The sequence below is a fragment of the Podarcis pityusensis genome (genome assembly GCF_964106645.2).
Source record: "Podarcis pityusensis genome assembly, chromosome: 14".
Classification (NCBI taxonomy): Eukaryota; Metazoa; Chordata; class Lepidosauria; order Squamata; family Lacertidae; genus Podarcis; species Podarcis pityusensis.
The window spans coordinates 42404833-42421257 of NC_138039.1; the positions used below are offsets into that span (position 1 = coordinate 42404833).

The 16425-nt window shown below is 44.8% G+C and overlaps 1 protein-coding gene across 8 annotated transcripts in view; it reads left to right on the forward strand.

Annotated features, from left to right (window-relative positions):
* Nucleotides 1-16425, forward strand: part of DMXL2 (Dmx like 2) — a 416196-nt gene that overhangs the window by 362049 nt on the left and 37722 nt on the right. For all 8 annotated transcript variants that reach the window (XM_080980195.1, XM_080980202.1, XM_080980199.1 and 5 more), the window contains 9 exons: nucleotides 1598-1825; nucleotides 2329-4005; nucleotides 4880-4990; nucleotides 5679-5848; nucleotides 8617-8714; nucleotides 9310-9475; nucleotides 10064-10328; nucleotides 11729-12801; nucleotides 15502-15693. In XM_080980195.1, the coding sequence (XP_080836321.1) occupies nucleotides 1598-1825; nucleotides 2329-4005; nucleotides 4880-4990; nucleotides 5679-5848; nucleotides 8617-8714; nucleotides 9310-9475; nucleotides 10064-10328; nucleotides 11729-12801; nucleotides 15502-15693 (3980 nt within the window). The remainder of the gene's footprint in view (nucleotides 1-1597; nucleotides 1826-2328; nucleotides 4006-4879; nucleotides 4991-5678; nucleotides 5849-8616; nucleotides 8715-9309; nucleotides 9476-10063; nucleotides 10329-11728; nucleotides 12802-15501; nucleotides 15694-16425) is intronic.

Sequence of the window (16425 nt, forward strand, 5' to 3'; positions counted from 1 at the left end):
CAATTCAATAGCAGAATTGCAAATACCACCCAAGCCTCCAGACAAGCAGAGCTACAGAATAACTCAGTCGTGGAGCATTTGCCTTTTATGCAAAAGGTCCCAGATTCCGTCTCCAGGTGGAGCCGGGAACATTCTATGTCTGAAATCCCGGAGAGCCACTCTCATCCTGGAAATTCAGCATAGGTAATAATGAACTCATTGGGCCAATGGTTGTATTCAGTGTCACATTAAGAAGAGTGTTCCATCATTGCTGGCATTTCTGCTTGTGCAACAAAACTTTCCCTTCCTCTCCTCCTCCTGTAAAGGCCCTTTAAATATGTTCTGGCGGTTCCCCCAACTTGGGTTGTTTTGCATGCAAGTCCATGTCTCTGTGCGCAGACTGACACCCCCCCCCCCCATTTCAGTGGCACAACCTATGTAGGCCATAGGACGGGGCGATGTATTGATACGTCGTTCAGGACCGGTTTGAGGGCGATGGTGCCTTCATCGCAGGTGGGGCTTGCCTGCGCCTTACCTTCCTTCTCTGTTCCCCCCTTCCTCCCTGCACCGGGCAGCAGCGAGAGTGGCAGCAGTTTCACCCTGGTGCCTCGCAGGGCGGGGGCCAATGCTGCTCGTTCCTCCCCTTTTCAACATTGCAATGTCTCACTACACCACGATGTTTGGCTGGTGATACATTGCAGTGTTGGAAAGCTGATATTGCCCAGCCCTATTAGGCAAGGGGTCTCTGTTTGCACAAGAGATATATCACCCTGATTTTTTTTAATTGCTGCATTGCTGTCAGTGTGTTAGAATTATTCATTGTGTAACATTTGTGAGCATTTAATCACAGTAGTGACATGTCAGGAAACCTATTTCATGCTTCTTCTTAAGCTTGTGAGTGGTCAGGCTGCATAAAATTGATCAGATGCATTAAGTTACATGCTCCTAACTCAGCCTTTCCCAACCTGTGGGCCCCCAGATGTTGTTGAACTACAACTCCCATCACCCCTAGCTAGCAAGACCAGAGCTCAGGGATGATGGGAGTTGTAGTCCAACAACATCCGGGGACCCACAGGTTGAGAACCGCGGACTCTTCAGTGGGATTTAATGACCGTGCTAAGGATTGTAGGATGCCATCTGATGCACATTTACCTGGGTGTAAGCCCCATTGAGCACAGTGGGACTGCAACTCACTTCTGAGCAAACATAAATAGAATACTGCTGCACTCAGATCCTGCCTTCCCATCCAAACAGGATGCTAGGCTAGATGGGTCTTTGGCCTGACTCAGAAGGGCTCTCCTTATTTCAGTTCATGTGATTGTCTGTGGACATGCTTGATAGACATGTGCAAAGAGATCCTAGCAGGGAAATTCTGTCCACTTGAGATTGCTAGCAGCTGCTGTTCAGAGACATACTATGCTTCCAACACTGGAGGCAAAAAACATATATCATGGTTAGTAGCCACTGAAGGTGTTGTCTTCCATGAATTTGTCTAATCCTCTTTTAAAGCTTTTCACCCTGCACGCTGTATCTAAACAAATATTTGCCTATGTTTTAAATGGGAAGTATGTCCTTGTTACACACTGAACTTTTTTTTTTTAATAATGCATCTTTAAAGCAAAGTCTGCTGAAGTTCAACCATCAGGAAACCAGCTGGGCATACCTGGGCAACAGACTGTCGACTCATCTCCAGATACCTCGCCAGGTGCAGCACCCATGCCCCGTTCTTCATCTGTTGCTAATCTTCAGACAGCTAGTAAACTTATTTTGAGTTCTAGCCTGGTCTACAGTTGCCCATTGGATATTCCAGTTGGTGTAGAAGTTGTACGAGCTACTCCTTCTGCAGGTAAAACAATGATTCAATACTTAGTTACACTGGTTCCTATAACTTTGGTTACCAATCTGAGACTTTTGGCAAATTCTGCATTCATTGGTCCGCTGTAACCCTATAGATGCAAAAAAAATTGTTTGGATGTAGTTTTCACTCTTGTATATTGTGAATTAGAAACGTGAATTAGAAACAAAATGGATTGGAGACTGAAATGCTCGATACTGGTAAGAAATCAAAACAGATATATCTTCATGCGGGCTTGTAAATAGCCAGATGTCTGCAGACATTTCCTAGATGGGAAAAGCTTTTTAAATTTCAAGAGGGTGTAAGTTTCATTCTTTTGGACCACAGACCTGCCACAAATCAGCAGGCTAGTAACTTTTTGCGGGCTCTCTTAGGAGGCTGTGTTTGTGTCATGTAAATGCCGTTTCACCTTGTGAACCACCCTAGGATCTTCAAATGAAAGACGGTTAAAAAAATTTAATAATGATAATAATAGTAATCTCTGATTCATTTAGGACACCTGAGCTCTTCATCAATTTACCCAGTCTGCCTCGCACCTTACTTGCTGGTTACTTCCTGTTCGGATGACAGAGTCCGGTTCTGGAGGTGCTCTGTAGAGACGGTGGTGAACAGCAGAAATGAAACGAAGGAAACCTATCACTGGAAGAAGTGGCCTTTAATGAACGATTCGAAAGATGACGACAGCAGCACAGTGGGCATTTCGGGAAGGCCTGTTGCTGTCAGCTGTTCCTATACGGGGCGCTTGGCTGTGGCATACAAACAACCCATGCAACACAACGGTTTTGTTTCCAAAGAATTTTCTATGCACGTTTGTATATTTGAATGTGAATCCACCGGAGGGTCGGAATGGGTCTTGGAGCAGACGATTCACCTGGACGATCTAGTGGAAGTCGGGAGCGTCCTTGATTCGAGAGTGAGCGTGGACAGCAATTTATTTGTATATAGTAAAATGGATGTATTTTTGAACAAGGACCGGCACCTGATGCCAAACACCAAGCATCTGGTCCACTTGGACTGGGTTTCGAAAGAAGACGGCTCACATATTCTGACGGTCAGCATGGGTGCAAATATATTCATGTACGGCCGACTTTCGGGAATTGTGACTGAGCAAACCAGCAGCAAAGAGGGTGTCGCCGTCATTACTTTACCACTAGGTGGTAGCATAAAGCAAGGCATAAGGTCCAAATGGGTGCTGCTGAGATCCATAGACTTGGTGTCCTCTGTAGATGGCACCCCTTCATTGCCAGTCTCCCTGTCTTGGGTAAGAGATGGGATACTGGTCGTGGGAATGGACTGTGAAATGCACGTCTATGCACAGTGGAAGCATGCCATGAAATCGGGGGGCAGCGAGAGCGACTGTTTCCTTGGCGAAGACTCCCCCACGCAAGATCCATTGAAGACCAGTTGGATGGCCAAGAAAACCAGCATCATCGACGGAGCGGGCATTGTGGACGATGTTTTCGGAACCCCCACTGTGATTCAAGATGGCGGGCTTTTTGAAGCCGCCCACGTCCTTTCTCCTACCCTCCCGCAGTACCACCCAACCCAGCTCTTGGAGCTGATGGACCTGGGTAAAGTCCGCAGAGCAAAAGCCATTCTTTCGCACTTGGTGAAATGCATTGCGGGGGAAGTTGCCATTGTGAAAGACCCCGAGTCGGCCGACGGCGGCTCCAAACGGCACCTCTCTCGCACCATCAGCGTAAGTGGCAGCACCGCAAAGGACGCGGTCAGTACGGGGAAAGAGGGGACGCGAGACTATACAGAGATCGACTCTATCCCTCCGTTGCCATTGTACGCGCTGCTTTCGGCAGACCAGGATTCCACGTACAAGACGGAGGAAGCCACCAAAAGGCCCCAAGGCTCACAAGACCATGCCAAAAGGAAGCCAGAGGATCACTATTCGGATCTGTTCCAGGTTCAGCAGGTGACGACGGACGACTTCATTGATTTTGAGCCGGAAAGGAGGGAGCATAAATCCAAAGTCATCAACCTGTCTCAGTACGGGCCGACTTACTTTGGGCGAGAGCATGCCAGCGTCCTCTCAAGCCATCTAATGCACTCAAGTTTACCGGGACTTACTCGCCTCGAGCAGATGTTCTTGGTCGCCTTGGCAGACACTGTTGCTACCACAAGCACTGAGCTTGATGAAAACAGAGATAAGCATTACTCAGGTAAACAACTTGCCCACTTTCTTGTGGAATGCTTATTGAGGCAATAGGGGAAGATGCAACATTTAGGAAGTGGTGCAAGACATTTTTAAATTAGTGTGCGAGTTCTTCTTGACCTCTAATTTATTTTAAATAAATATATTTCATAAATATATCCTGCTTGGGCCCACCCACACATCCCACATGCAATCAATCAGTCAATCAAGTCAAGTAACCTTTGTCGGCATCACATAAGAACATTCAAAATACATTCAGAATAGATAGGCCAGTGCGATCTCGTCGCCACCCCAACGGCACTGTCACCCGCCAAAGGGCAGAAGAGGCGAGCAATCTGCCTCATCTCTGTGGGTTTCCAGCAAGGGCAGGATCCTGTAGCGACAGAAAATCAAATAGAGGAACTTAGCTACTGTCTTGGTGAGCTCCTGGTCTCTCCCCTGTAATAAGAAGCGCATAACCTCCATATCTGGTTTGCATTTTGGAATACGTAGATGGTCCAGAAATTGTTGGCAGAGATCATCATACATTTTACATTTAAGGGCCATGTGAGTTAGAGTTTCCACCAGGTGGGCATCGAATGGGCAGATCTATCTCCTTCTGCCAAACCCGCAAACCTACCCCAAATCAGTCAATCAGATACCTTTATTGGCATCACATTATAAAACATTTCAAGTATCTGGAATAATTAAAAAGCTGAGTGTGAAGCTATCAAGGGTTATAAGGTCACACTGTGGTCGTGTGCGTTTGAATATTCTGCTATGCCCTGCATATGTAAATTGTTTTGAGAACCTTTTGTTTGAAAAGGCCTCCTATGAATATTGTAACTAAGCAACATGGACACCTGTGTGTATTGTTTTAACCGTTTGGTGCGTTTTCACAGGGAGAGAAACTTTAGATGAATGCGGCCTGCGGTACCTGCTAGCTATGCGTTTGCATACATGCCTTCTGACATCACTCCCACCTTTATATCGCGTTCAGCTGCTTCATCAAGGTAATTCTTTGGTGCGAACTGCCTGATGCGAATCACTCAAAGAAGCAGCAAGCAATGGGAAGAATAGGTCATCTCATGACTGTGTGAGCTGTTGGGTGTTGACCCATGGCAGGGTCTCCTTGGTGATGGCTCCCCGTTTGTGGCATTGAGGTGCCTCCTTTATTATTCAAGTTCGGGGGGATTTAGAAACATTGCTGCTTAAAAGGTGTTTAGTGGCTGAAAGATACTAGGAACTTTGAATTACTAATAGTGAGACTATGGGATTGGTATTTAGATGTTTATAATTGTTTTTAAATATTTTAAATACCTTGTATATTATTTTTAGTTGTGTTGCTTTAACCTTTTTATTTATTTATTGCCCTGGACTCCTTGGGTAGGGAAAAGGACAAGATATACTAGTGTTATGATGACAATTTTATTCACTAGATTGGTGGAATAGGAGGTGGCCACACTCGGTTTTTCTTAAATTAATGTTCTGAATTCTAAAGCTCTGAATGCACGCTTGTTCCAAAATTTGCATAAAATGAACTTTTTGCATCATTCTTAACAAATTATGAATGTTTGTCCCCAGTGGCTTTAAATCCAGTAAGTCAAACATGCTCCCACTTCCCCCTAGGCTATTATTTCTGATCTAATTCACCATGTTGTAATTGCCTTGTGCCTGTGATTTCCCTGTGCTATGATTTAGGTGTTTCTACCTGCCACTTTGCCTGGGCTTTTCATTCGGAGGCAGAGGAAGAGTTAATCAACATGATCCCTGCAATTCAAAGAGGAGACCCCCAGTGGTCCGAACTAAGAACTATGGGTATAGGCTGGTGGGTCAGAAACATTAACACACTCCGAAGGTGCATGGAGAAGGTAATTTGAGCCATTCTTGGTGATAACTGGAAGGTCACGAGCCTTTGAACCTGCCTTGTTCCAAGTTACATCATGGTGAGGCATCTCATCCTGCCGTTCTACAAATCTATGGTGTGACCTCACTTGGCATCCTGGGCATCGTTTTGGTTGCCTCACCTCAAAAAGGATATTGTAGAGCTGGAAAGGGGCCTTCCCTCCCCCTCCCCTTTTTGTGAAGATTGCCCGCTCTGGGATCCCACAGCTGGTTCTCCCTGGTCTCCTCGCTTGCCCAAGTGGGACTAATTTAGCCAGCTAGCCTTGGTGATCATCTAATGTTTATTGGATGGATTCCCCCCCTAAATTGATTTTTTTAATGTTTTATTTTATTGTTATTTACACTTTCTACCGTATTTTATGCTTTTTTCTTTTTCTTTTTTCTTTGTAGCATCAATTAAGTGTTTTAAATTTGTTGTTAGCCGCCCTGAGCCCGGTTTCCTGAACCAGGAAGGGCGGGGTATAAATAAAAAAAATATTATTATTATTATTAATATTAATATTATTTATATTAATATTATTAATATTATTAAAGCTTATGGCAATGCTTATGTAGGAGATTGGGAAAATTGCATCCCTGAGGCTCTTGTAGTTTGGCAGAAGTAGATTAAGCTATTGGGAGTATGTGAGAATGGGAAGAGAACTCTTAAAGAATGTGTCAAAATGGACTTCCCCTGTCTATTCTCAGCTTAAATGCAGGCATGCAATACATGATCACAGGCTGCCATTTGAAGAGATTGGCCATAGAACTGTGGTTAAGTTGGAAAATGCCCTTTGACTATTCTGGGCCTAAATAGGTTTGCTGTTGGGGTTACAATCATAAAACTCCAAAGCTCTTCCCTGAAGCAAGTTTGAGCTGGTACAGAATTGTTCAAAACACAAGACCAAATTCATTATTCTGTGAACCTCCCTGAGACCTCAGGCTATAGGGCAGTATATAAATTCAATAAATAATAATAATAAAGCTAGAGCAACTCGCCTTTGAGGAAACATTACAACATTTGGGACTATTCTTTGCCAAAAAAGGCAAGGGTGTTTGGGCAGAGGCGTTTAAAACTATTCCTAATGCAGATGAAGTGGATAGAGAGTTTTGCTCCCTTCCTCATACTAGAACTCAGGGGCATCCAATAAAGCTTAATACAGTGGTACCTCGCGTTACATACGCTTCAGGTTACATACACTTCAGGTTACAGACTCCGCTAACCCAGAAATAGTACCTCGGGTTAAGAACTTTGCTTCAGGATGAGAACAAAAATCGGGGCGCGGCAGCAACGGGAGGCCCCATTAGCTAAAGTGGTACCTCACGTTAAGAACAGTTTCAGGTTAAGAACGGACCTCCGGAACGAATTAAGTACGTAACCAGAGGTACAACTGTATTGGAAGATTCAGGTCGCACAAAAGAGAACATGTATTTGCACAGTGGATAGTTCCCACACTGCAATTGTTCCCGCAAGATTTAGAAATGGCCACCGTTGGGTTGCTTTAAGAGATAATTAGACAAATTAATGAAGGATAGTAAAAAAAAAAAAAAAAAAAAAAAGGTAAAGGACTCCTCGATGGTTAAGTCCAGTCAAAGGCAACTATGGGGTTGTGGTGCTCATCTCGCTTTTCAGGCTGAGGGAATTGGCGTTTGTCCCCAGACAACTTTCCGGGTCATGTGGCCAGCAGGACTAAACCGCTTCTGGCACAACGGAACACTGACGGAAACCAGAGCACATGGAAACGCTGTTTACCTTCCCACTGCAGTAGTACCTATTTATTTACTTGCGCTGATATGCTTTTGAACTGCTAGGTTGGCAGGAGCTGGGACAGAGCAATGGAAGCCCACTCTGTCACGGGGATTCGAACTGCCGACCTTCTGATCGGCAAGCCCAAGAGGCTCAGTGGTTTAGACCACAGTGCCACCAGTATCCCCTCATGAGGGATGGGTCTCTAAGTGGCTACCAGCCATAATGGCTGTGTCTTTCCATCCCCTTGATATCTTGGTTTCCATTTTCTGAACCTTTTATAATAGCTTTTTTGGGATGAGGCGACCAGAACTCAACACGTTATTCTGAATGTGGTCACACCATAGGTTTGTGTAATGGCATTATGATACTGGCAGTTTTATTTTCCGTTGCTTTTCAAACCATCCCTTTCATGAAATTTGCCTTTTTCATGGTTGCCACACATTGTCTTGACATTTTCATCAAGCTTATCCAATATGCTTAGAAATGTTTCATATTACGGTATTATTTTGTCCAACACTGAGCTATATCAATTTCTATATTTCAATTACTCTCTCTGTATTCAGAAAAGCATGAATAGGATCAATATTCCTGCTAATCAGTCAATTATTATTGTTTACCTACCTGCCCTGATATACTACTTTCCTTTTGCAGAAAGGCTTTTGGGTGGGGAGCAGGAGAGAGCAGGATACTATTATTGATAAAAATCAAAGCATTTTATTAGTTTGCTATTTCATTTAGGATCTTGAGAAAAGCAGATACGACAGAGGTAATGGCATCAGTGAAGGCACCATACCTTTTTGCCTCTAGGAAAGAAGGCAAAACAAAGATGGGAATATGCCCTTTTGCTGCTTAGGGAAAGCAGTTGAAGGCAGGTTGGTTGGGTGAAAGGCCAGAGGCAAATCTGCAGATCACCTGCAATTTGTGTAGTTTAGTCCGCTTGCAGCCCTTACTCTCTGTGATACTGTGGACTTTTCTTTTCCTTTTTCTCTTTCCTAAATACGACAGGTTGCAAAAGCAGCATTTCAGAGGAACAACGATGCCTTGGATGCTGCGCTATTTTATCTCGCGATGAAGAAAAAAGCAGTGGTGTGGGGTCTGTTTCGGTAAGTTCCATTAACTTGGCCTTTCCTTCTTCCCTCACGGGTGGCGCTGTGGTCTAAACCACTGAACCCCTTGGGCTTGCCGATCAGAAGGTTGGCGGTTCAAGTCCCCGCGACGGAGTGAGCTCCCATTGCTCTGTCCCAGCTCCTGCCAGCCTAGCAGTTCGAAAGCACGCCAGTGCAAGTAGATAAATAGGCACCGCTGTGGCATTTCCATGCGCTCTGGTTTCCGTCATGGTGTTCCATTGCATCAGAAGTGGTTTAGTCATGCTGGCCACATGACCCGGAAAGCTGTCTATGGACAAACACCGGCTCCTTCAGCCAACCCCATAGTCGCCTTTGACTGGACTTAACCGTCCAGGGGTCCTTTACCTTTATCTTACCTTCCCTCAAAAAAAACCCCAGTTAGGATATAGACGAAAGCTTGTATAAAATAACGGGGGCTTGTGCCACTTTTCTAGTTGATACTCTGCTTCCTGTGCAATCCTTCACGTTGACTCAGCAGTGAGTCCCACTGAGTTTTGACCTCTGGGTGAATGTGCATAGAAGGTGCAGCCCTAATGGAAATCTCTCTCTCTCCCTTTGTTTTCCAACACAGGTCTCAGCATGATGAGAAAATGACACAGTTCTTCAGCCATAATTTCAGTGAAGATAGATGGCGCAAAGCAGCTTTGAAAAATGCTTTTGCTTTGCTGGGGAAACAGCGCTTTGAGCAGTCGGCTGCCTTTTTCTTGTTGGCTGGGTCACTAAAGGATGCTATTGAGGTATTGTTGCCCCAAATACATGGGTGTTTTTGTTGTGGTGGTTTATAGGTTCTTCTGTTCATTCATATATCTGTAGTACAGTCGTACCTTGGCTATTGAACAGCTTAGTTCTCAAACGTTTTGGCTCCCCAACGCCGCAAACTCCTTGGAAGTGAGTGTTCTGGTTTACAAACTGTTTTTGGAAGCCGAACGGCCAACGTGGCTTCCGATTGACTGCAGGAGCTTCCTGCAGCCAATCAGAAGCCATGTTTTCGTTTCTGAACATTTTGGAAGTCGAGCGGACTTCCAGAATGGATTCCGTTCAACTTCCAAGGTATGGCTGTAGTCTCTTCCCTTCTCGCAAATTTTATTTATTTATACTTTTCAAGTATGTACATTTCACTCATTTTATACATTTCACTAATTTTACATTTATATTGACATTTCAAAACTTGGACCCATCTTCTTTTTGCGACTCTAAATTGTTTAAAACTGTTTTTCACGTGGTGTTATATTCGTTGCAACCTGCCCTACGCATAATAAATAAACACAGAAATACTTGTAAATTAAAGTGTGCTTATGGAACCTTGATGTTCATTTTCTCCACAGGTGTGTCTTGAGAAGATGGAAGACATCCAGCTAGCTATGGTTATCGCTCGTCTGTATGAATCCGAATTTGAGATCTCCTCCACCTATACAGCCATCCTTTATGAGAAGATATTGGGCTGTGAGAAAGATGGAAGTGGATTCAGCTGTGCAAAACTGCACCCGGACCCTTTCCTGCGAAGTCTTTCCTACTGGGTAATGAAAGAGTACACTAGAGCACTCGACACTTTACTGGAACAAACACCAAAGGAAGATGATGAAAACCCAGGTAAAGATTGTTTCAGATCAGGGGTGTAGCGTGCTGGGGGAGGGGCAGCTGGGCCGAGTCCTGGGCGCACAATTCGGAGGGGATGCGAACCAGGCGTTCCCCCACAGGGATCCCCTACCTTCCCCACCTTGTCTGGGCCTGGCCTTGCTGCTATATCCCCAGCACCCTCACTGAATGGCTGCCCGGCCAACGTTGAGAGGATTCACCTGCCAAGGGCCGTGTTGGCCAGTTCGGCACCCCCATGCGCAGGCACACAAGTGGTACACCGTGGCCCTGCGAACCTTCCGTGCCCCACACTTGCCTGGCAGTGTTGGCAGCAAAGGCTAGGCTGATGCAATGGATTTTATGTTCACCCTCTGTGCCACACCCAAAGGCCGCAACGCCACTGTTTCAGATTGTTAGGAAAGCCTCAGTCATGGAAGGAATGCTGCTTCATTTCATTTACTTATTTAAAGCACTTGGTTGTTTGGTTTTTTCCACTGCCCTGTGCCAAAAAGACACTCAAGGCAACTTGCAGCAAAAATATAACACCAATAAAATAGAAACTTGTAGAGAACAAACAGAAAGGAACAATAATTAAAACAACCAGGCACTAAATACAAATAAAGCAAACAAAAATTAAAGCCCCAGCAGCCCTACAACATTGGCAGTGATCACGGTTATATAAATCTAATTAATAAATTATATATAATGTATTGCTAAGTAATAATAATCACCATTAGAAAGAGAAAAGCCAATAAATAGCTCCAAAGCTCCAAAACAAAAAATTAAGAATCAAATAATGGGCCAGAATATTGTGGAGTGACCATAGATCTCTGCCTGTCAGACTATATTCTGAACCTCCCGTTTCTGATGTTCTGGCCATTGTCACATTTTGCAACCTAACGAGCCCTGATTTTGTGAAGCAGTTTCTCCATTTGTTTACAGCAGGGGAGTCACAAAACCTTTTTGGCATTGGAAGAATCACATCAGGGACCCATGTTTTTTAAAAAGGAATATTAAAATTGAAAACCATTTTAAAAGCCATTTGTGGGTGCACAAAAACATGTTGACATCCTATGGGACCAGTCAGTAAGAAGGGTTTTTTGTTGTTGTTTTTTTTAATATAAGAATTTATTTATCTTTTGACAAGGGGAATAAATCCTTTCGGCATCCCCATAGTTCAAGGGAGGAGATCATCGAACCAGTCATTAAAACTTGAATTTTTTTAATGACAAATTTAGGATGAGGTCTTGGGGTTGGCAAAGAAATGGGGTGCTAGATGCAACCCACAGGATAGTCACCCCTGATTACATGTATGTATCCCCCCCTCCTTTAACCCCAAAGACTTTCCAGAGCTGCTTTCAATTACCATAGCCTTTATGACTATTTCTGATGTGTCACTAATCTGATTTCTCTAGTCATTGTCAAATCGTGCAATCCTGTGGTCTTCAGTTTCTACAACTACCTTCGCACTCACCCCTTGCTCATCCGAAGAAATTTTTGCCTGCCCGATGGGGCCTTTGCCACTTTGGGATTGCAAGCCGAGAAAAGCTTGATCGACAGAATCAATCTTATTGAGAGAAAGCTGTTTTTCACTACTGCAAATGCTCATTTTAAAGTGGGGTGTCCCGTGCTAGCCCTCGAAGTCCTTTCCAAGCTCCCCCAAATAAGCAGCAAATCCAATATCTTCATCAAGACAGAAGAAGCCGGCGAGAGTCCCGCTGCGCAGAACGGTGTGAAATTGGAACCAAAGGTGTCGGGCGAAGGCAGTGCTGCAGACTGGTCGCAGCCCGGAGAGAGCTCAGTGGATTTGACGAGTCAGATGGAGTCCGCAGCCCTCGTTGACTGGAGTAAGCCGGCAATAACGTTTGAGGATGAGCCTCTGAAATTGGACTGGGGGGAAGACAAAAGCAGCTCACAAGAAGAGGAGGAGGAGGATGGTTTGCAAATGAAGGGCTCGAAACAGGAACCAGAAAGTGCAAAGCAGGCCGGGAGAAGCCCGGACGACGATGCTTATATCGACGACATCGAAGTTGACGTGATCGCTGAGCAGCTGAAGTTCAGAGCGTGCCTCAAAATCCTCATGACGGAGCTCAGAACGTTGGCCACCGGCTACGAAGTCGACGGAGGGAAGCTCCGCTTCCAGCTCTACAACTGGCTGGAGAAGGAAATTGCCGCACTGCACGACATCTGCAACCACGAAGCGCGCGGGAAGGGCGAGGGTGAAGCAAGTGCCCAGATAAACGGAGACCTCCTTGACCACGAAGAAGTGGGGGACAAGGGGGACATCGGCTCGTACGAGCGGCACCAGATCGAGCGGCGTAGGCTGCAAGCCAAGCGCGAGCACGCGGAGCGGCGAAAGTGGTGGCTGCAGAAGAACCAAGCTCTCCTGAGGGTTTTCCTAAGCTACTGCAGTCTCCACGGGGCACAGGGTGGCGGTCTTGCCTCTGTGAGAATGGAGCTCAAGTTTCTGCTGCAAGAATCTCAGCAGGTAAGGTCCAGTTTCCATTCTCTTTTTTTATTGACTATTACAAAACAAAACAAAAACATCCTGAAGGTCCCAGGCCACAGGGAGGTTAGGCTGGCTTCAACTAGAGCCAGGGCTTTCTCGCCTGTGGCTCCAATCTGGTGGAATGCTCTGTCACAAGAGACTAGGGCCCTGCGGGACTTGACATCTTTCTGCAGGGCCTGCAAGACAGAGCTGTTCCACCAGGCCTTTGGCCAGGGCACAACCTGAGTCCCTCCTTTGGCAATCTTCACAGAACTCTAGCCCAATGGTTGCCATCAATTTGATTTGAATTAATTTTATAATGAAATGATTTTAGAATGTTGTATTATTTTATTGTGGTTAGCCACCCTGAGCCCGTCTTTGGCTGGGGAGGGCAGGATATAAATAAAATTTATTATTATTTATTATTATTATTATACAGTGGTACCTCGGGTTACATACGCTTCAGGTTACATACACTTCAGGTTACAGACTCCGCTAACCCAGAAATAGTACCTCGGGTTAAGAACTTTGCTTCAGGATGAGAACAGAAATCGCACAGTGGTGGCGTGGCAGCAGCAGGAGGCCCCATTAGCTAAAGTGGTACCTCAGGTTAAGAACAGTTTCAGGTTAAGAACAGACCTCCAGAACAAATCAAGTACGTAACTGTCAGGGAACTGACATCGGAGCCAGAGGCGGAGGCAAGGCTCCCGAGCGATGCTGGAGAAGGGCCCAGCAGGGGGAGAGGCAGCTCATCAGCTGGGGAAGGAAATCAGCGTAACACCAGGGATAAAGGGGGGCAGATGGGGGAATCGGCGAGGGGGCTCCAGGACTCCTCGCCGGAGACCACCGGGGAGAGCACGGGTCCTCCGCTACCCACACCCTCCCTGCGCAGAAGACTTCCGCGCAGGGAGAGTAGGAGGAGACTTGGCGTCAAACAGCTTTTATGCTGGAAAAATCCCCTTTCCAATTCTTTGCTATTACCATTCTCGCCGCCATCATGGCGTACAAAAATACTTTCTTTTTCCCTCAGGGATGTTAATATCCATAATTCCCAGGAGGAAGGCTTCTGGGTTTTTTTCAAATGTGATTTTAAGCATTTTTTTCAATTCGTCGTAGACAGAGTTCTAGAATTTTTTAATTTTGTTACACACCCACCACATATGTAACATCATTCCCTCCTCATTGTTACACCTCCAGCATTTGATTTCAATTTATAATTTTTTGCCAGTTTATTGTATAACATGCCGTGAACTTAATATCCTTTTGCCAGAACCTTTCCCAGTGTTCCATCTGTATTGGGTAACCAAAATCCATTGCTCATTTTACCATTGGCTCTTTTATCTCCTCGTGTTTTAACTCCCAGTCCAATAATACTTTATAAGTCTTTGATAACAATTTCTTATTATTTTGTAGTAATTCTTTTTCTATTTCTGAGATTTCTTTTTGGAACCCGGTTTTAATGTCTAATTTAAACACCCAATTCAATCAATGGTACTGAAACCAATCTGTGCATAGCTGTCTAATTTCCTTGATTTTTTTAAATTTAAGTTTACCCGCTGCTTCTTTCAATAAATATCTATAGGTTCCCCGTTTCCCCTTCATATTCTTTTTCTTTACTGAGATGGCTTCTAATTGTGAGAGCCACCACGGTGTTTTAGGTTCCAAGAGATTTTTATATCTTCCCCAAACTTTGAATAGGGGTTTTCGTATTACAGTGGTACCTGGGGTTAAGAACACTCGTTCCAGAGGTCCGTTCTTAACCTGAAACTGTTCTTAACCTGAGGTACCACTTTAGCTAATGGGGCCTCCCACTGCTGCCGCACCGCCGCTGCACAATTTCTGTTCTCATCCTGAAGCAAAGTTCTTAACCCGAGCTACTATTTCTGGGTTAGCAGAGTCTGTAACCTGAAGCATCTGTACCCCAAGGTACCACTATATATGATTTAAGAATCCTCTGTGGACTTTTACCTTAGTATAGCATAGATACAAGTGCCAACCATAACTGTTGTCCCAACCTTTGAGATCCTGTATATCAGTATTCTTCAGTACCATACATTCTTTAATCCAGCACAGACATGCGGCTTCAAAGTACAACTTTAAGTCTGGCATGGCGAAACCACCCCTCTTATTTACTTCTGTCCATAATTTCTATTTTATTCGTGGTTTTTTCCCCTGCCAGATAAATTTAGAAAGCTATTTTGGCCAATCTTTAAAGGGAGCTTGTCCTATTGTTTGAAAAAGAAATAGCATTTTGGGCAATGCATTCATTTTTATGGCTGAAATTCTGCCCCATAATGACAATTTTAACCTACTCCAGGTCTCCATATCTTAATTTCTTTCCAAATTTTATTGTAGTTATTGTTATATAAATTAATATTTTTTGAGGTTAGCCAAATACCCAGATACTTTCCTTTTTTTGTAATTCTTGCTTTCCTTGTTCATCCATATTTTTAACTAAGAGCTTTGTTTTTTTCTTATTTAATTTGAAACCTGAAACTTCACCAAATTCATATATTTTCTCTAACGTTTTAACAGTACATTCTATTGTGGCCCTCTACATACTTGCTGGACAACAACTCCCATCATCCTTGAGCATTAGCTATGCTGGCTGGGGCTGATGGGACGTGTTGTGTGATCTCAGAGTGGTGCGATGCTCGTAGTCACGCGACACTTTTTTGGGCTGTGTTTTTGTTCCACTAGGAAACGACAGTCAAGCAACTCCAGTCGCCCCTCCCGTTACCCACCACGCTACCGTTACTGTCAGCAAGCATTGCTTCAACAAAAACGGTTATAGCCAATCCTGTGCTGTATTTAAACAACCACATTCACGATATCCTTCATACTATTGTGCAGATGAAAACGCCACCCCATCCTAATGTTGAAGATGTAAAGGTAACGAAAGGGGAAATGAGCTTTTAGAATGTGAAGAGTATGGTTTGATGCATGTTGTAGCAAGAATCCAGGTAGCTTGTCATGGTCATAGAGTGCTATTGTGGGCATGGGAGCCTTGGTTCAGATCCTAAGCAGAGCAGAATTGAGCTAATATTTGAGAGCCAGTGTAGTTGGAGTGCTGGACTAAGGGTTTGGATCTACGCTCGGCCATGAGATTTGCTGAGTGACTTTGGGCCAGTCCCAGTCTCTCAGCCTAACCTCCCTCACAGGGTCATTGTGAGGTTAAACATGGACGCGGTTGGTGCTGTGGTCTAAACCACTGAGATTCTTGGGCTTGTCAATCAGAAGGTCGGTGGTTTGAATCCCTGTGACAGAGTGAGCTCCCATTGCTCTGCCCTAGCTCCTGGCAACCTAGCAGTTCGAAAGCACAGCAGCGCAAGTAGATAAATAGGTACCGCTGTGGAAAGAAATTAAACAGCGTTTCTGTGAGCTCTGGTTTCCGTCACGGTGTTCCGTTGCGCCAGAAGCAGTTTAGTTCTGCTGGCCACATGACCCAGAAAGCTGCCTATGGACAAACGCCGGGTCCCTTGGCCTGAAAGCGAGATGAGCGCCACAACTCCATAGTTGCCTTTGACAGGACTTAACCATTCAGGAGTCCTTTAAAAAAGAAAAACCATGGAGAAGAGAGGTGAACCATGTACACCACCTTGAGCTCCTTGGTAGAAAGCAAGA